The 20,153-nt window shown below is 40.4% G+C and overlaps 2 protein-coding genes across 3 annotated transcripts in view; both read right to left on the reverse strand.

Annotated features, from left to right (window-relative positions):
* Window positions 1-13,139: 13,139 nt before the first annotated feature.
* Window positions 13,140-16,294, reverse strand: cUnh5orf15 (chromosome Un C5orf15 homolog). Its single transcript, XM_079486330.1, has 3 exons — window positions 16,028-16,294; window positions 14,707-15,311; window positions 13,140-14,273 (listed from the first exon to the last, which is right to left on the reverse strand). The coding sequence occupies exons 1-3, from the start codon at window positions 16,140-16,142 to the stop codon at window positions 14,142-14,144; spliced, it is 852 nt and encodes a 283-aa protein (XP_079342456.1). The 5' UTR covers window positions 16,143-16,294; the 3' UTR covers window positions 13,140-14,141.
* Window positions 16,295-16,501: 207 nt separating this feature from the next.
* vdac1 (voltage-dependent anion channel 1) overlaps window positions 16,502-20,153 on the reverse strand; it is a 5,557-nt gene continuing 1,905 nt past the window's right edge. For both annotated transcript variants that reach the window (XM_079486824.1, XM_079486825.1), the window contains exons 5-9: window positions 19,675-19,727; window positions 19,267-19,494; window positions 18,250-18,400; window positions 17,457-17,514; window positions 16,502-17,348 (exon numbers count right to left, since the gene is read on the reverse strand). In XM_079486824.1, coding sequence (XP_079342950.1) covers window positions 17,257-17,348; window positions 17,457-17,514; window positions 18,250-18,400; window positions 19,267-19,494; window positions 19,675-19,727 — 582 coding nt within the window. In that variant the 3' untranslated portion in view covers window positions 16,502-17,256. The remainder of the gene's footprint in view (window positions 17,349-17,456; window positions 17,515-18,249; window positions 18,401-19,266; window positions 19,495-19,674; window positions 19,728-20,153) is intronic.

Consider the following 20,153-nt stretch of genomic DNA (forward strand, 5'->3'; position numbering starts at 1 on the left):
CAAACATTGTTAAAGTCTTCAAACTTTGGTTGTGTCATTTACTGCAGCTAAACACAATGAAATAGTTCTGCAATTAAGCATCTTTGGGGACAAGATATTTGATAGTGTCCTCATCTAAGAGAAGAAATGCCTCCTCATCTATGTCTTCACCTGAAAGACAGAAAACAAGACAACATGAGTATTGTTAATAAGTCGAGACAATTGTGAAACACTCACCAGACACTCTTTGATTATCACATATTTGTCTAAAATTGTCGTTAACTTATATACTGACTTCACCATGTACTGCAATATATACATATAGATATATTTAGTTTTACATTAATTTACAGAAATCAGCTGCTTGAATGAAAATTGCTGATGTTATTGGATTTTCCGGTGATATTCTCAAGTTTACGGACGCTCTGAGGTAAAGTGTTCAAACTGCAGACTCAGCAACGGTTGTTTTTAATTATACAGTACAATCATAACATAGTACTTACATTATCTTAATTCCATGATGTCCTTAAACATAACAATATTGCTGGCCATAAACGGAGAAAGTACGCAATATCTCGAGTTGTCCTACGCGGCGCAGCGCGACACTTCTCGTCCGGTGTTCGACCCCCTTAACGCGGCATGAAGTCGCCACTAGCTGCACTGTACTTATCGTAGTATTATCAGTATTATAACAATGAGATAAGTACAGTGCAGTTTATGAAATATAGAGTTTAAAGACTGTGTAAAGTGAATTCAGTCGTGTTCTTCTACATTAAATTGGTCATACATGTAACGTATTTCTCAACAATGTGTAAAGAGTCTTTCAACCATTTTGTTACCTAATTTCGGTTAATAACAGTTTCTTCTTTAGTGTGACAAACTCAAAACACATATTTATTTTTACTTTACACGGACTTTAAACTAGTTAGATGTTGTCGCGATATCCTGCTACATGCTAACCACTGTAAGTCATGGTCATTTTTTCAACAAATGATGCTAAACTAGCAACGGGGACATGGGCACAGAAAAGTTAACGTTACATCGACACTGAACATACTTGCTTACCTTGAATACACAACGAAGTTGCACCAAAGAAGCCCAGGCCAAAACGAATTGAGTAACGGTTATTTCAAACGACTGTTGTGAGAAAATTCACTACACAGCAGGGGGCGTAAACCCAGAACATGGGTTACTCTTTGAAAAATAACCCAGAAACCTAAATAACCCAGGAATTGGGTCAAAATATTAGCCCTATAACCCAGAAAACGGTTACTCTCTGAAAAAATAACCCATCATATTAACCCAACACAAATAACCCAGAAAATGGGTTAAAGAAATAACCCAGGAGTTTTTAGAGTGTACCCTTTTGTTCCATTTGACATACCTGCTTCAAAACAATGAACATTTGACCTATTCAACCTGTACAAGTCATTCTGTTACAACTCCCATTAACCAGATTAGTTTACCATATTACCAACATGTTCCAGATTATCAGAGTTTGGTGCCATAACTACATCATGACCATGATTAGAGGAAAATGAATACAAATGTAAGGCACAGACAAAATTGAATGTGTTATTAATGTGAATTACGGTAGTGATGGTAGCAGTGTGTGTGTGTTATGAGCTAGAGGAATACTGGAGCTGTACTGAGCGATGAGTTGGGTTCATGTGTGAGTTCTGGAGTTCTGGCCGCTTCAGTGTAGTGGAGCTTTAGTCCATATCTCTGAGAGAAAAACACAGTGTTGTGGAGACATTTCTTACCCGTTGGGATGGTCGTCTTTATAAATCCAGTAATTCTCCGACCTGCTCATTACAGTTGCCCGGGGGTGATGCTGATATACACTTGGACATCGATGGGAAAAGATGAACATATTTGAGTCCAGACGGTGCAGTACATCAACCAGCAGGGGTTTACAGGGCCATACTGAAGAACACATACAGTCAAGGGCCCAAACATTCCCAGCTATAACCCTGATGAATGTACATTACATCTGTTTACATGGACCAACCAGAAACATGTCACTATTCTACCCTAATTTAACTCAATAAACAGCACCACAGATATCATGTCTATCAAATTTGAATGACATTGCTTACACATGTCCTGTATCTCAGTGTTAAGAGCATTGTGTTAACAACGCAAGGTTGTGTGTTGGATCCCAGGGGATTGCAGATACCTGTGTATAAATGTATAGGATAATACAAACGAAAGTCGCTTTGGATAAAAGTGTCTGCCAAATGCATAAATGTAAAAGTAAATGCTTATAATATAATTATGTCAAAGGATGTTAGGCTATACTTGCATGAGCGGAAAAGCACTGACCGGGGTCCCAAAGAAAATGTTATTGAAACACCTGAGACACACGAGACCTAAGCAAGTTTCTATTCACTCTATTTTTTTTTTCAAGGATGTCTAGGAGAAATAACTGAGATAACCAAAGATCATTTTTGTGAGTTTTCTTTCTTATGGAATGCTACTAACATGTAGTGAACGGGAGAATACGAGGCGAAACAAAACATCACAATCTCTGTTGCCGCTCAGATGCAGCAGTCTAATTGAAAAAAGCACCCGACAACCAAACTGCTTTAAATTCATTGTCCTTGTTCGACGGCTCACAGGTATAAATAATAATTCCCAAATTTGTCACACATCTCTGAATTCTCTTTTGAAAGTCACACGAATAAGTGAAGCTACATACATCATAAAAGTAGAAGAGAGATATTGTCCAAATGCTGAAGTGGTTTCTGTGCTGAAATCAACTAGAGGATTTTAGACACTCTTTATAAAATATCAATAATTGTAAGACACCATTAAGGTCTCAGTCTGATTTAGACAGATGGACCTATTAAAGGCCAAAGCTAATGAAGTGTCTTTTCTGTTCTTCCAAGGTTCAGCAATAAAGTTAAATGAGGAACAATTTCTTTCTGTCCATTACATTAAATGACTCACTCCATATTGTCCTCTGTTCTGTGACCGGGCTCACTTCCCTGCTAAGGGACCCACATTAGTGTTTTATAGCTTTTAAGGGAATGAGTTCTGCTTCATTCTACGGGAGATGTACAGAATGTAGACATTATTTATTCAGCTTTGTTGTTTGAACCTTGCAACCAAATGAAATGACGTTGTTGTCTTTCCAGTTGTAATTTCTCAGATCTACCAAGAATCAGCTTTACGTATTCATTACAGTGGTGCTGTAAGGCCTGGAACATAGAATTCCCCATGATTCCACTGAGAAACGGCAAGAGCACATGAAAGACGTGAAGAAGTGATGATTCTTATGAATATGAAATCAAGATTGCAAGACATTTCATATCCACGTTCTGGTAAAGAGGGAATCATTACTTTCAATTAGTTCAACAGATCAAGCGAGTTAACTGTTCAAATATCCTGTAATACTGTAATAAAGTAAAGATCTCGAATTGATATAAGGACATCAAATGTTTGAGAACAAAAAGGACATATGAAGTGAGGTGCTAGATACAGTAGTTGCTTTGTAAAACTCTCTCTATGATATTTTAGTCAATATTTCATTCTAAAATGGTAAAAATGATATTTCAGGTCATTTCTTAAAGCAACAGTGTTCTTTAATCAGTCGTCACGGAACGGAAGTCGTAGTGGGGTTTTCTTCCGAATTAAGATGTATACACTTTGGGAATTGTTGCAAGTTGTAAGCCAGGTGGACAGTCTTGTCTTCAACAGACTAATAACGTAAGACCATAAGGTCGAGAGCTTCTCTGCAGGGTTTGGTTTTTAGCTCATTTTCAGCCCCATATGGCACATGGTGTATCTGGAGCCCCCGACTGACTGATGACCTCTCGCTCAGCACCAAACACTCAGACAGGGTCACCTGTTTACTGAAGGAGCTGTCGTGTGGCATAACCTTCAGTTCTTTGATGCTAGAGTAACATGCATGAATAAATAAAGTGTTACCCTCTCAGAGGACTCCAGGGAACTTCATGAGTTCATAAGCTCAGGGACGCTATGAAACAGACCGGAGACTAAATGTGATGTCGACAGAGCAGTCAAGAGTGATTTAGTACATCTGAAAATTTGATTTTTCCACAGAACACATGCAGGGTTGAGCCTTACATCAACAAATCACAGAATACGCTTCACCTTGATGCCCAAAATGTTGTTTAAAATAGAATTTTTCCCTTTCCAGAGCATTAATTAATCGAAGTTAATGTTTATTTATAAATTTTTCCTTTTTAATTCATGTTCTTTGAAAACAACTTTTTCATGAATGTTTCATTATACTTGAAGTGTTAATTTAAAACTTAAAAGTGCAGTACGACAAGATTCAGGATACTGCATGATTCATAAATGCTGAATCGTTCGTTCTAATGATAATGAATCTGTAACGTACCGTGGCTGTGAAGTGCAAAACAACATATCGCAAAACTATAACAAATCTTAAAAGCTAAATAAAAAATCCAAAATCACAATTACAAATTTGAAAACGCAATATCAAATCTAAAAACAAAACAGCAAACCATAAAACACAACAACAATTCGGGAAACAAAATAACAAATCAGAAAACAAAAAGACAAGTCAGAAAACACAACAACAAATCAGTCAAACCGGAAAAGGTGGGTCTTTTGTTGAGATGGGATATCTACTGCTGATTGGACCAAACTCCTGTCAATCAAGATATCCAGGACGCTCACTTTGAGGAAGTACATTCATATGTGATACAGATCATATTCATTCATTAACGTCACTGTGGCGAGCAGTGAGGGACGAGAGCAGCGATGGAACGGCGCGAGGCCGGTGACGTGAGTGATAACATGCGTCAGTGTGATCTTCTCTCATGGAGGAGCTCCGGATGCATAAGAGAGGAGAGTCAACAGGGAAGTGTGAGAGAGGACCAGGCCTGGACTTTATGTTGTGTTTTAGTGTGTTTGTGTTTGCATTTTACTTTTGGTTTGTTGTTTATTTTATTATATTAAAAGTCTGTTTTACTGAATGCTGAAAGCATTCTTTAGAAATGTTGGCCCATATTGATAGGATAGCATCTAGCAGTTGATGGAGATTTGTGGGATGCACATCCAGGGCACGAAGCTTCTGTTCCACCACATCCCAAAGATGCTCTATTGGGTTGAGATCTGGTGACTGTGGGGACCATTTTTGTACAGTGAACTCATTGTCATGTTCAAGAAACCGATTTGAAATGATTCGAGCTTTGTGACATGGTGCATTATCCTTCTGGAAGTAGCCATCAGAGGATGGGAACATGGTGGTCCTTAAGGGATGGACATGATCAGAAACAATACTCAGGTAGGCCGTGGCATTTAAACGATGCCCAATTGGCACTAAGGGGCCTAAAGTGTGCCAAGAAAACATCCCTCACACCATTACACCACCACCACCAGCCTGCACAGTGGTAACAAGGCATGATGGATCCATGTTCTCATTCTGTTTACACCAAATTCTGACTCTACCATCTGAATGTGTCAACAGAAATCGAGACTCATCAGACCAGGCAACATTTTTCCAGTCTTCAACTGTCATATTTTGGTGAGCTTGTGCAAATTGTAGCCTCTTTTTCCTATTTGTAGTGGAGATGAGTGGTACCCGGTGGGGTCTTCTGCTGTTGTAGCCCATCCGCCTCAAGGTTGTGCGTGTTGTGACTTCACAAATACTTTGCTGCATACCTCGGTTGTAACAAGTGGATATTTCAGTCAAAGTTGCTCTTCTATCAGCTTGAATCAGTCGGCCCATTCTCCTCTGACCACTAGCATCAACAAGGCATTTTCGCCCACAGGACTGCTGCAAACTGGATGTTTTTCCCTTTTATTTTAGATTTGTTATTAGTTTTGTGATTTGCACTTCACGGCCACCATATTAACGTGTTCCTATACAAATCCAAGAAAAAAGGATTTCCTTTAGCTCAGTGGTTAGAGCTAGCAACTAGCACTAGCAACGCCAAGGTCATGGTTTCGATCCCAGGGAATAGCACATACAAATGTATGTAGTCGCTATGGATAAAAATGTCTCCCAAATGCATAAATGGAAAAATTTTAAACAAAGAGATCCTTGATTACAAGGATTAATATGTTATTTCAAATATGTCATTGTCGTTTGAACTAAACTCTTTTTGTAAACTAAACCAATAATATTAATTTTGGAATTAATGTAACTTCTAAATGCATGTGCTTGGCGTGCCATTGATTAGTGGCATGCGTGCCTTAAGTTTATCGACCTCTGGTCTACTCTCTGTCATCTTAAGTTTGTTTTGTTTCTTTAAAATAGCTAGGCGACAGTACAATTTCAGGCACTGCTATTACCCCAGCAGAGTAATTGATCTTCTACTAGATTTAAACTTTATTGGGGGTTAAAAAACAGAAAATGTACTGCTTAAACTTAAAGGAAAATGTAGCTCTCTTTTTGTCTCATTTCTCATTGAATCTGCACTATGCCAATTAATTAACTGACTGTAAATTATTCGCTTCCATTTAGTTAATAAAGACAATCCACATAATGGCCCACAAAGTGACTTTACTGCTGCTGTGTGTTTCTCTTTACATGGTGCAAACCAGCATTGATTTATGAAATATAAAGATCATTGAAATCACAGACGACTTTATCAAAGCTCTTTATTTCACATCAAATCTCTTGTTATTATGGTACTGTATTAAAAAGCACAGGTAACAATTTCAAAAGTAGATTGTACTAAACTACAGTTTTTTACTAAAAAGAGGCCATACTGTCACGATTGTCAGCTGGAGTGCCCATGAACTCCAGTAGAGGGCACTCCACTCAGGACTACATTTCCCAGAATCCCATGCTAACCGCCACCAGGTGTCTCATGTCACAGACAATCACCACCAGATGATTCCCATTACCACTCCCCTATATATACTGTGTTTGGACTCTCAATCTTTGCGAAGTCTTGTTAGCCTGTCTGCATTTCTGAGCGTTACCTGTGTCTATTCCCTGTCTTCTGGATTTGTGCCTTGTTCCCTGATTACCCTTTTGCCTCTGGTCCCTGCTTGTTTTGGTTTGTCTCTTTGTTTGGTTTGTTGCTTTGTTTGAACTGCCTGCCTGTGTATGACCCCTGCCCGTTATTTGGATTACGCCTTCGGATTACCCCCTAATAAAGCTGCAAGTGGATCTCACCTCTAAGTCTCGGAGCAGTTTCATGACACATACACACACACACACACACGAGTCTTTGATATTTTACTCTTCATTTATGGCCCAGGACCAAGGGCGTAGATTTAGTTTAAACATTAGGGGGGGACTTGAAGTGTGTATTGGTATGCTTATGGATAATACAAATCATGAATAGTTTAGTAATAAAATCAGCTTTGTTAAAATATATGCTTTGTCACTTGATAATAACATAACTATTACATTAGATTAAAACATTACATTATGTCTTTATTTGTAGCTGCATTTCAAATCCTGTGTAAACCACGTAAGCCACTTTCGCCTCCTCTGTGGCATAGGGACGAGGCTGGAGAACGAACACCAGGGCGCACTGGGAGAGAAAAGCCTGACAGGCCTGGAGTCTCTGTCGTAGACCGGCGGACTGTTGGCGTGGAGCTCGGGCTCCATGGTGAAAGGAAAAAGCGCCTTGGCTGGGCAAGCAACTCAGCGACCCGGTTGTACAGGATCTCCACCTCCTGCGTGGTGGCTTGAAGCCTGCTGTCCCTGCATGACCCCTTGCTGCTGTAGGGGCCGATCGGAGGGGGTTCGTCCCAGCTGAATGCCTTGATTGGTCAGACCGTTCTGTCATGACAGAAAGCCAGAATTCAACTGTGGGGAGCCAAAACAGTCCTTATTAAAACCACAAGGCAGTTCAATGTGGGCAAAGACTGTCACAACCGGCAGCAGCGTTGGGTCTGGGGAACAGTCAGCAGGGGCGGGGAGAGGAGGCGGTGGCAGGCCGGCTCAGGTCAATGACAGTGGGGGATGACTAGGCTTATTTGCTAATACCAAGTTACTGGTTTCCACAAAAGCCAGAACAACACCTGTTGAGAGAAAGAGAGAGACGGTTGGTGATTATTTAACTTTTTTTAGATACCTTATTTTCAGGGCAAATTTGATTTATTTTACTGTCCCTTCTTGACCAGCAATGCAAAATAGCCTGCTGGGCAGCTGTCCTCTTCATTTGTAGAGTTTAGGGAGCTACAGCTATCTACCTTTGGTCTCCCAGAGTGCGAGCACGTTACAACCATCTGAATGTCTGAAACCGTGCGGTACCCATTTGTGCAGCAGAGAGGGCTTCAGTGTTTTTCTCTAACTTATTATGACACATTCACATCCGATTGGGGAAAATGCTATACAATTACATTTTTCTTGTGATCATGTAAAATAGTAATGGCTAGACCCTGCAAACTACACCCCTGCTCAGGACCCCCTGCTTTGAAATTCTTTAAAAACAGCAACAGCACACACATGAAACTAGTCATAAGGTCATATGGTTAAGTTCAACGCCACTAATAACTTTAATGTTTGTGTGGATTCGCATGTAAACGTGACAGATTTCTCCTGTATTTAATCGACAGTCTCAACAGTGAAGTGTAGACATGCTCTGATAACAGCTGTAGCTTTACTGAAGGATTTCAACATGTTTATGCTATAACATCATTACTGCTCCTGTTTTGTCATGAAACTTTATAAAAAACGTATTTATTTGACTGCATTATGGAATGAAAAACTCTCCATTACCTGGCTGTAATAAGTGTGTTTGCTTGAATCCTGTGGACAGTAAAGTGCTGTAAAAATGTAGTCTCGTATATCATTGATGGGCCTCTTACGGATGTGTGCATCAACAGAAAAAGCTGATCTTAAGCTCACTTTTGCTTTATTTGTGTTGTCATGACAAAACCGTCACTTTCATCAGCGTGCATCTGTTGCCACCATCTGCATCAAAACCCGACACTGAATACAACTGAGCTTCAGTTCACCGAGCAGAGGTCGTAAAACAGACAGAACAGGAAATAAATGTCTATTTTTGTGTCTGTGCTGTCAGACTCACAGCAGTTGTGTTTAATGAACATATGTGTTTAATTTATGCTCAGCCAATGTAAAACTGAAGACAGGAGCCGTTTGACTGAGCAAGGTTTTGTTTCATGTGTTCATTCAACAGAACTGGTGTATGAGAATAGAATGACTGTTATCCTCTATATCATTAACTGTAGACATCATGTGAGACATGACAGAAACAAGCCTTCAGATGTCTTTAGATCAGCGTAAAAGACACGACTGGCCATTTGTGACTGTGACAAAGTCAAGTACAGCCTGAATGTAATATGCTGACAGTAGAGACATCACTTTGAGTTGCTCCAAATCTGTATAAATGTCTTTGTTCTGATGGACGCAGAGAAAGATATTTGGATGATCGTGACCCCCATTGACTCCCATAGTAGGAACAACCACCTGATGATTTTTTGCTCTGTTGAACACATTTTGAAGGATGTTCTGTAGGATAAGCATTCTTCCGTCTTTATGTGTACGACATAACTGGAGTTTCACAAGAGCTCAGAGATGTTACCAGATATACTCAGGATATGCTGAAATAAAGATGCACTACTAAAGTCTTTCCATCCACACAAATACATCAGATTACCTTAATTGATGATCATATTTAATTCAGCAGTGGGTTATATATACAGTATATATCAGTGCATGACACAAACATCAGTCTCTGCCTGATTGTAATATTTAAAAATAAAATAGCTAAAAAAGGTTGCGTAGCTGATTCAGCAAATACTAAGTGAGCAATTAGAGAGCAAAAATTCTTCGTCTCTATTAATCGTTTTATCTGGTCGAATGATGATGTACTCTGGTGAAATATGCATGTGCCTTTAATATTTCATACAGGCGTATCAAGGAGGCTTCTTAGCTTCAAACTTTAAAACAGGATGAAAAGGATTTTTGAAAGGGGTCCAAAGGGTCTTAGTAGCTTTTAAAGTGCTGTAATTTTAGGGAAACTCATGATAGATGATTCGCACCTTTAGCTGAGTTCCAATTATTTTTCAAATGTATTTTGACCTGCAGTCGCACTGCAGACGCTGCTGGCTTGTCACTAGAACCGTTCATTCACTGTTAACATCATAGCTAAATGTATTTATTTGATCTGTGATATTAGTTCATGTGTGAGTGTGCTTGAGTTTAAAGACACAGTGCACCCGACAATAAAAATGTTGTCATCATTCACTCATCCTCAGGTTGTTCTTTGTTCTGATGACCATGATCAGTTCTTGGCCAGCATTGACTACCATAGTGGAAAATTGCTTTATAGATTTCTTTGTCCTGTTGAACACAAAAGAAGATCATTTTAAGAATGCAGGAAAGCAAACAGATCTGGGGCACTTTTGACTACCGGTATCAATATTCCTATGAAAGTCAACGATGGCAAAGAACTGTGTGGTTACGAGCATTCTTCCAAGTATCTTTCTCTGTGTTCAACAGATTTGTAGAATGTATACAGATTTGAAACAACCTGATGGTGAGAAAATCATGACCTTATAAGTATACCTTAAAGTTGAATATGTTGTTGTAATGACTTCATTTGAGAGCATAAGAAAGTTATTTGAATAGTAAATACAGACACAGCTGAAATGAGTGTAATGTCTGACACCAGATAATATATGTTTATAAATGCTTTCTAGAGTACTTATCATTTTCCAAAAGATTCACATATGTATTTTTATAATCTGACATCAGAGGTACCACTGCACTTTTAGAAGGCACTGTCTTTAACGTTGTGATTTTTTATTATTATTATGAGGGTGAGCCCAAAAATCGACTGCGCACCTTAAAAGGGGGCTGACCAGTGGCGGCGCTAGGGGTGGCTAAGGGGGCCCAAACTTTTTCAGTAAAAGCCCGAAGGTTTTATTACCATGCCGTGTACGAATCCCTTAGGGGCCGTTTACATTTTGCGTCTTTTACGTGTCCACCCATGGGCAAATGTGAGTGGGTCCTTCTTGGAAAAAAACGTAGTGTGTAAGACGCGAGAAAATGGCTAACAGGTGTAATAATAAAATGTATGGTAGAGAGGCCTTATTAGTTGTCATCTATATAATTATTTTCAGAAATATAATAATTTACACTCTTTTTATTATTGTATGATGTTTATTGCACAACGTTCCTTGTTTACCTTGCTGTGTCGAATGGAATGAAGTTTAATTTATATGAGCTCGTCAATGTCAATCTGATTGAGGTCAAACAAATGAAAGAAGGAGGGATTTGCTGCGGACAGAAGCCGAGGTTACAGTCTGCTTTAACTGTGAAAGAGCCAGCTTGATGCAAGTAGCTAAATGTTTAATGTTTGATAACTGTTTTATCATAGAAATGTTAGAGACATTCACATGTTGCGTGTAAAAACAGGTGCAAAACGCTGGCTGCGTCGCTTTTTCCCTCTTTCCTTAAAACCTTTAACTTATATTCTAGGGTTTTTTTGCCTTTATTTGATAGGATAAAAGACAGGAAAGCTTTGGTTAGAGACAGGGGAGTGGGACAGGCAAAATGTGCTTGAGACAGGAATTAAACAATGCAAGTGCACTGGTATATGCCAGAGCAGTAACCACAGAGCTATTGACGCAGACTCTTTTTTGGCATTTTGGGGTCTGCCGTTACTATTTGAGCACGATTGACGCGCATTAACATTTAAATAACAAACCTGAGTAAACAACTGATGTCCAGTAATACGTTGCGCAGTCGGGAACAGACTGAGGTGCCCCATTAAAAGTTTTTGCATTTGGGCCCCGACCTCATTTGCTACGATGCAGCGGCCGACATTTCATCTTCCTCATGAGCCCCGAACGCAATCTAAACTCTGGTCACCTTACGCATGCGTAAACTCGATGGGGGAATATCGTGCCTAAAGCAGACATAAAACCCTTCAGCCGCGAGCGCAGCATGGTCATGCCAGGTATGCAGATTTTATTTGATTTGCAGAAATAAAGTCCAAGTGACTGACAGAAAGGGAACAATCAGCTTGAACAAATAGTTCAAAACAAACAACATCATTGTACAACAATGGGAAAAAATGTTTAATAACAAATATTTTTTGTTGTCAATTATTTATGAATTTTGCTTTTAATTTTCAGATATTTTTATTTATTTTGTATTGAGGGGCGCAATCTAATATCTTGCCTAGAGCACCAACAGAGAAAGGGTCGGCCCCATCGGTGTCCAAATGAAGAAAGTATTTCTGAAGCTCTCAAGCTAACTCTTCGTGTAAGTGAAGACAAAAAATTAGAAGTGTTTTCACACACTTGGCTTCTGTAAAATTGAGTGTAGAATTGTAAATGTCAGTATTTTCCCAATGAAACACAAGTACTGTTAGTTTTTCATGTTTAATGTGTTTAATGTGAAGACCTGTGTTTGTAAGCACAGGTAGGGATACCTGCAGGGCATTGCTGCCTTCAGCTGGGAGTCTCTCGTCATTGCTGTTTCCGGGAACATCTCTGTGTGGTGGAGAAGCATCAGGGACGTCTCCCTACCACCCCCTGCAGTCAGATCTAAGGATCCTTCTCTCTCTCATGCCTTGTCTTTTCACCAGAGCCAGAAACACCCTTGCAATGCCTCCTCTGCCAGATCTTCGGTGACTTTGAAACCAATGGACTTCAGGAGCGGTTGAGCAGAGGTTCCAGCAAAGCTCTGAGCATGCAGCTGCAAGGTCTGCGTACTCTCCTCCTTCTTATCAAAGGCAGACTCCATGCCATTTAACCATGTACCACCTTAATGACTGTTCTTCGGATGGTGAACCACAGCAGGATATGTGGGCGGAGGGAGGTTATAGCGATCTGCTGTGGAAGCTTCGGCTCTCAACTCCCAGTTGCCTGTGGGTGACAAGATGACCCATTCCTTTATGGTGCTGCTAATGCCTTATAAACTGGATCAGATGTATACAGACTTGCCTTATTTGCATCAGTCTGCATGACTTCAGCTAACTTTTAACCATTTTTATTTTTGTTTAAAGGTTTGCAAAACGTTTCTTGCACAATTTTACGTGTGTTTTCTGTTTCAGAAGATTATCAAATTATAAAATAGATCAGAAGTAATTCAAAAAACTGTAAATCAAAATGTTAAACAGGTGCATTACCCCACCTACCTTGTTGAGGTATTGAAATAATCCAGACACAAACAGTAAATGTCATTTGTTTCGGAGATTTAGAAAAGTTTGATCCTGAAGCGTTTTACTTCACCCGATGAGCAAGAACCGTTCTAATGCGTTCTGCATTTTTATAATAGAAAATAAAACATTTCATAATGAAAATAAGACATGTGTTTACATCGTGTATGCTTTATTGATTGAAGAAGATTTCCATTGACTCAAGAGGCATTTTCACATATACTGCATGCACAGATGCAACCTTCATGTGCTTTCAAGTAAAACAGAATAACTGCTTTGATATTTCAACAATGACAAAAGTAAGGCTCATATATATTATTGATGACGTTTCATGCAGCTTTGCACTTGCATTAAAATAATTATATTGGCTGATCTGTCATAGTTGATAATGTTGAGCGTAAGTTAAACACATACATGTGCTGCGAAAAGGGAAGAATTGAAGAACTCCAGAACGTTGGCAATGACAGAAGCTGCTCGTCTGGACAGCGTGTGCAATACAAAACAACTTCACTGAAGTTAGAACATAAACATATAATGGACTGCCCCCGAAATGGAAGCAAATTCAGATTTCACTTCATCATATTTGCTGGACTGAGGTGTGCGTGTGCGTATTTGCACGTAACTACGAAGGAGCTCAATTCCGTCAGCTGGAAAGAAAACATCTCACATCATCACAAGGAGGTAAACTATTACAAATGATCATTGTGCTGCAGTCTACCATAAACTGTAATGTTGTGAGGTGAATATTTTACATTTCTGTACTGCAAATCCCCATTACTCCAACGTGACAACCTTCAGCGTGTCACAAACAAATATTTACACGGACAGTCCTTTATTTGCTTTCTTTTAAACTAATGAATTGTATTCATTCTTTAAATTGTACTTGCATGCCAAATTTCTAAAGCAAAAATGTTGCATTAAATCCATAACCCATTCAAAAACATCCAAATAAAGTACAGGAAAACAAAGAAACAACAACAGCTCGTCCCCCGATTAAATAAGACACCATGCGCAGACTAAATCAGCTTTCTGCTCTGCATCAGTTTTTCCCCTGAAGTCTTTAGTTGGTCAGAAGATGTAATCGTTGGTCATCTTGAGTGAAGGCATGGCCTCATTGACGTTCTGATCCAGTCTGTGATACTCCACTCCTCGTGAGCACAGCCCGTCTCTCCAGCGGTGACTTTGAGCCAACAACATGATCTGTACATACAGAAACGAAGCAAAGGGTCACTCACCCCACGACTACAGCAAAAGATTAACTTGATTATTGGCATTATAACAAACCAAAGATTTGGTTTATTCTTTGGGAAATGGGTCATGTTTGTGCACAGAGAGCCAATGAAAATGACCTCACATTCACATTAAACGTGGTAGTCAGTTATAACTACACAAAACTACATTCCCAGTGATGAATTCTGCACATTAATGTGCTCGTTCTGTGCTACTGTATATTCATCATCATGTTGTTATGATGTTTGCTTTGCCGGCTTGTGTTTAATCACTGCAATTTCAATACCAAGTAAAAATCGGTTCAGCATTTTCTCCCTGACTGCTAGCTTAAATACCCACTGCAAGTTTTGCTATGGTGCATTTAAAAATGAGAATTTGGAGCCTACGGGCGGGAGGATCATACCTTTCTCTTGTTATGGTAGGTGATGTACACGATGGCCACTAGAAAGGCGATGATGACCAGGTGAAAGAAGAAATGGGAATCTTCATCCTGCGTCGTGTAGATCGTCGTGTCCTTGATGTGAACATTTATGTTTTCAGGGGGACCTTTGTGAACATTAAGGAGATCTGCCTGGCTGCCCTGAGGTGTCATGCTGTCACTCAAAAACTCATCTTCGCCCTCATCGTCATTTTCAAACACATCGTCACCCGTGTCGTCTAGAAAGCTCGGCTCAGTACCTGGAGAAATGATGATGTCAGCCTTGTAATCCACAGTGGTGTCCGTTTCATGTCCTGCAGGGGTGGGGATGATGGTGGGCGGCTTGTCTGCAGGCACAGCGGTGGTCTTCTCTGGAGTGTGATCTTTACGCTCTGCTGTGGTCGTCTTTAAGCTGTCGGTGTCAGTTAAGTGAACAGTAGCAGCAGTGGAAGTAGATGGAGATGCAGCTATCGTGATGTTGCTGACAATGACAGGAGCTGCGGTGGTGCTTAACACATGAACCGGTTCAACCACATCAACGTCATTCTTTGTGGTTGGCGTGTTCTCAGTAGACGTGACACTTTCATCAGCTGTGGACCAAAGAGAGCAATAACACAAGCATTTCAAGAGAAATCTATTGCACAGCTTTTGAATCATCTGTAAATAATGTAATCAATATCTTGACCCACTTTTACTCTTTACGAAAGTGGAACAGTGGTTTTAATATACTTGTAAAAGTGTTCAAACTTGGCTTCTCAGTAGATTGATCACCATTTATAAACTAATACAGACAACATGTAGCAAAACCACCAAACAAACACCTGTAATGCCCTGACAGTCAGAAGAACGCGTTGGTTACCCGTGACTGTGTATTTCATCTGGTCGCTTTATAACTATATTTGATAGTCCACTGCTTGAACTTTATTGGCCAACGGATGACGGTCATAAAACTGACCACGTCACTTAGCGCACACGTCTTCCGGTTTCAAATGAATAAAAGGTGCGTTCTACTTCATGCAGCTGTGCGCAGACCGACCTGCGTCTGACATCACAGTACCGCGAGAGCTATAACTCGAGACCGCACTTTATGTGCGCTATCGCGACACTCTGATGTCGAAGTCAAACGCATTAACAGCTGTATTCAAATATATTATTTACTGGTCAATTATTACACACACGTGTGATAACAGAGATGAACAAACCAGGTTAATCTCTACACAGACGCGTACTCGATGACATGAATGATAACGACACCAATCGCAACAGTGTGCGTCAATTAATATACATGATTCAATCTCTCACTTACCCGTTGCTTTCAGCGGAATAACGGCACACTTCACATACAGGATCTGAAGCGACAGTAAAACCACGAATATTCTCTTAGCTGATAATCCTTCGTGTGTTTTCCGTACCGCCGCCATCTTTAATGATCAGATCCTGGTCAGCAGTGAGTGCGCATGCGCGCTGGTGTCACGCGCGTGTTACACAATTATACAGAAATATTTTCACGCCCATTTAAAAACGACACGCGCGCTTTAGTTTGAACCTAAAATATAACCAAAGTTTCGTCCCCTATAGGCTTTATGATATTACTTTCTTTCAAGAAAACGAGCCTTGTTTTGATTATAATAATAGCAACACGTGTTCATGTATTGACTAGCATTTGTTTAAGCAGGGTTATACGAGCTATGGTTACTGCAGCAAAACCATTTGTCATTTCTGCTCACCAGGGCTTGACTATAATAAAACAATGTTCCTTTTCATACGGGCTTTCATATTTAAAATACAGGTTGCTGTGCCATGAGTTAATATCTTTAGGCAATATAATATACAAAGGAATGAAGCATAGTGAATGTTGAAAGGTTTTATTCAACCAAAATGCAATTTCCTGCTAAATCCAAAGTACTATAAACATGGAAGACTACATCCACCTTTGATAATGTTTTGAAGAAGTTTTCTCCCTGGGACATGTGATGTCTGTTCAGGGACAGATGAAGGTACAGGCAGTATGCAGTAGTAAAACTATATTATGTGTAACAAATGGACAAGATTCACATGATTCCACACACACGCATACAGAGACAGACGAGACACAAACACTAATCGCGCTCCTGGTTTGGTTTCTTTAGCTAAAGAGTGAAGGATTCCTACAGCAGAGGGAATTCTGGTCCCTTCTGTGAGGGGTTTGGTGATCTGCACAGAAACTGTGGATCTGGAATGTTGTACTGTAGTATTACCAGCTGTTCCCAAGCCAAAATATTAATCTCCGTTATGATCAGTGCTGTTATAAATAATATTAAATGTAGTGTAATCAAAAATCATTAGGTGTTTAATTTCATTGATGCTCTTCTTACAGTGACCTATCCGTGTCATTTGTAAATGCACAATTGTTTCTTTCTCTGAAACAGTGAGCCATCAGTAATGCATAATAATCCAGTATAATACGTTTCCTTAGCCAGGACATCTAAGAGAAACAAGGTTTGTGAAGGGAGGTGTTCAAACAATCTATTCAGGATAATTGCAATCCTGGGCCGCCTATGCCTCAAACTCCAGACCCAAACCCAGTTTGTGGCCACCAGCATTGATGTTCTTCCCGTCCAGAAGAGCAGAGAGGGTCAGTTTAATACCTGAACCAAGAGACAGGGAACAATCACATCCATAATAACCAATAACACTTGTAAAAGTGACAAATATTTGGGCTGTATGAAGTTCTTCACATATTTATGAACACTTACCAGGTTTTATGGTTTGAGTATACCCAAGACCAACAAGACAAGAATTGTTCACTTTGGCCTGTTAAGAAAGAGACAAATATCCCAGTTAAATTAACTGCATAACTTTAAAAATTGAACAATTTCAAACTCTGGCTATGGTGTGGAATAGAAACGTTTTTATTTGCACACAAAAACGATTCTCATCACGTCATCAAATTAGAAATTCATCTTCATTTATGTTTTGAGGATGTCTTACAGTTGTGAAATCTATAAATGTAATTTTGTATATTCATTCATTTTCTACCGCTTATCCGGGGCCGGGTCGCGGGGGCAGCAGTCTAAGCAGAGATGCCCAGACATCCCTCACCCTAGACACTTCCTCCAGCTCTTCCGGGGGGACACCGAGGCGTTCCCAGGCCAGCCGGGAGACATAGTCCCACCAGCGTGTCCTAGGTCTTCCCCGGGGTCTCCTCCCGGTCGGACGGGCCCGGAGCACCTTCCGGGGAAGGCGTCCAGTAGGCATCCATAACAGATGCCCAAGCCACCTCAGCTGACCCCTCTCGATGTGGAGGAGCAGCGGCTCTACTCCGAGCTCCTCCCGGGTGACCGAGCTTCTCACCCTATCTCTAAGGGATCGCCCAGCCACCCTGCGGAGGAAGCTCATTTCAGCCGCCTGTATCCGGGATCTTGTCCTTTCGGTCATGACCCAAAGCTCATGACCATAGGTGAGAGTAGGAACGTAGATTGACCGATTTTGTATATTGCTACTAAAATGCTGTGCATTGCAATTCAACAACAGAGCCACAACACGTACCAAGAAGGAAGCATCGGCATCGATCTGATACTTTGCAGCGATGCCGAAGCTTGTGTTGCTGTTGCCAGCAGTCCAGGCCAGATTCACGGCTGTCTCCAGGTTATCATTCACCTTCTGATAAATGGACCCACCAAACTCTGTGCCATCATTCCTGTGAAGTAAAAACACATCATTTAATAAAGGAGCTAAGTAAGTTTTTTAAATATTCAGGCAAAGAATACTGTGCCCACAAGAGACTTCCATACACAGCCACTAAATGGCACATCTACGTCATACATACAGTGTTTGTCCGCATTAATCCGCATGTAATTGCATAAATCCGAATTTATGCAATGTACGCGGGTGATCCCAGCGAGGTCAAAAAATACAGAAATCTGTAAAAGTTGCATCCCCGAATATTCTGAGCCGATCCTCCCTATACGCAGACTACAAAGGTGGAAAAAAACACCAACAACTTGTTACAGTCACAAAACCAGCTATAATGCAGACCATTGCAATCCACTTTATGTTTGCCCATGAAAATATGTAACTTCACATTTAGAGAATTATTGAGGTTTTCGTATGCTCAGCTTTCTTGAGTAAGCTATATATATATATATATATATATATATATATATATATATATATATATATATATATCATGTTTTGTTTATCACTCATTTGGTAAGTAAAATCACACCGCTTTTGCGTGTTAATGTTTATTTTTTACACCTAGATGGTTCCAGTGCTTAGACGTCGAGGTCCCAGACGTCGAGGATCGGCTGTCTATGCAGAATCATTTTTCCCTATTTATGATGTTAATACAGTGGTCACCTAACTTCCTCTTTAAATAAGACATGACATTCACCTCACAGTCAGTGGCCATCTGACCAGCAGGCATCAGTGTTAGTGTGCCTGTCCTGCCGCAAAGGAATAAACATATAAAAATAACCCTCCCTTCTAACCAATCCCAACATGGACAGGGTGGACTCTGTGATTCGGGTGGCAAGACACCAGAGACGAGCTTTTAGTACATACACGTTTGTGTGGAGCTGAAACTCGTCCGTCTTGTAGCCGACGGCAAAGTTGCTCTGAGTGATGCGGTTTCTCCCGGCTTCAAACGTCATCTGGTACCCGGCGAGCCAGCCGTCAAAGCCCACGACCGCAGCTCCGTGCACTGCCATGCCGTTGATGTCGTGGTGCACATCACAGCCCAGGTTAATGTGCTCCCGCTGGAAGCTGCTCTTGATCTTACCGCTCTTTTTGCTACGAGAGAAGCCAGAAAAACACCAGAAGAATTCAATGTTCGCCATCTCACCTGATGAAAAGTCCAGCAGGAATGACAGTGCTAGTTTAGTCTGCTGCTTTATGATGCTTTGAACTGGGTTGGAGCTTAGCGTAAGGCTGGTTTACAAATGAACTCTTGCCGGACAGATGGGTACATACCCCGTGTTTGGAGAAAATGAGGAATCAAACGTCAGCTTCAGTCCTTTGGCCAACTGAGGGAAGAAAATACACAAGAATGTCATCCATATAAAGTAAGTGCTCCACATCCGTCTTGTTTACACAGTAATCTTAACATGCCACTGGATTTGAGTCGTCATTCACATATGAGCAGACAAGTTGAGTGCTAAACCCTTGCCATCAAACCGCTATAGCAGTAACAATACTAATGGAAGGGTTTTTATTAAGACATTTTATTATGTCAGACACTGTCAGGAGTAGGGTTGTGCAAGACTATGTGTGTTTCCGATGTGGAAAACGCACATAACCGCGGAATGCAGGAATAAAATATAAAAGTAGATAATGATCTACAGCTACATAGAGTACAGTTATGTTAACAATTACTTATTAATAAATATTTGCCAAAACAGGTTTGGCGCATCAGGAAATGCAGAAATTATAACACACATGCCTGTTTTAGC

The sequence above is a fragment of the Barbatula barbatula genome (assembly GCF_947034865.1).
Source record: "Barbatula barbatula genome assembly, chromosome: 22".
NCBI classification, from domain to species: domain Eukaryota; kingdom Metazoa; phylum Chordata; class Actinopteri; order Cypriniformes; family Nemacheilidae; genus Barbatula; species Barbatula barbatula.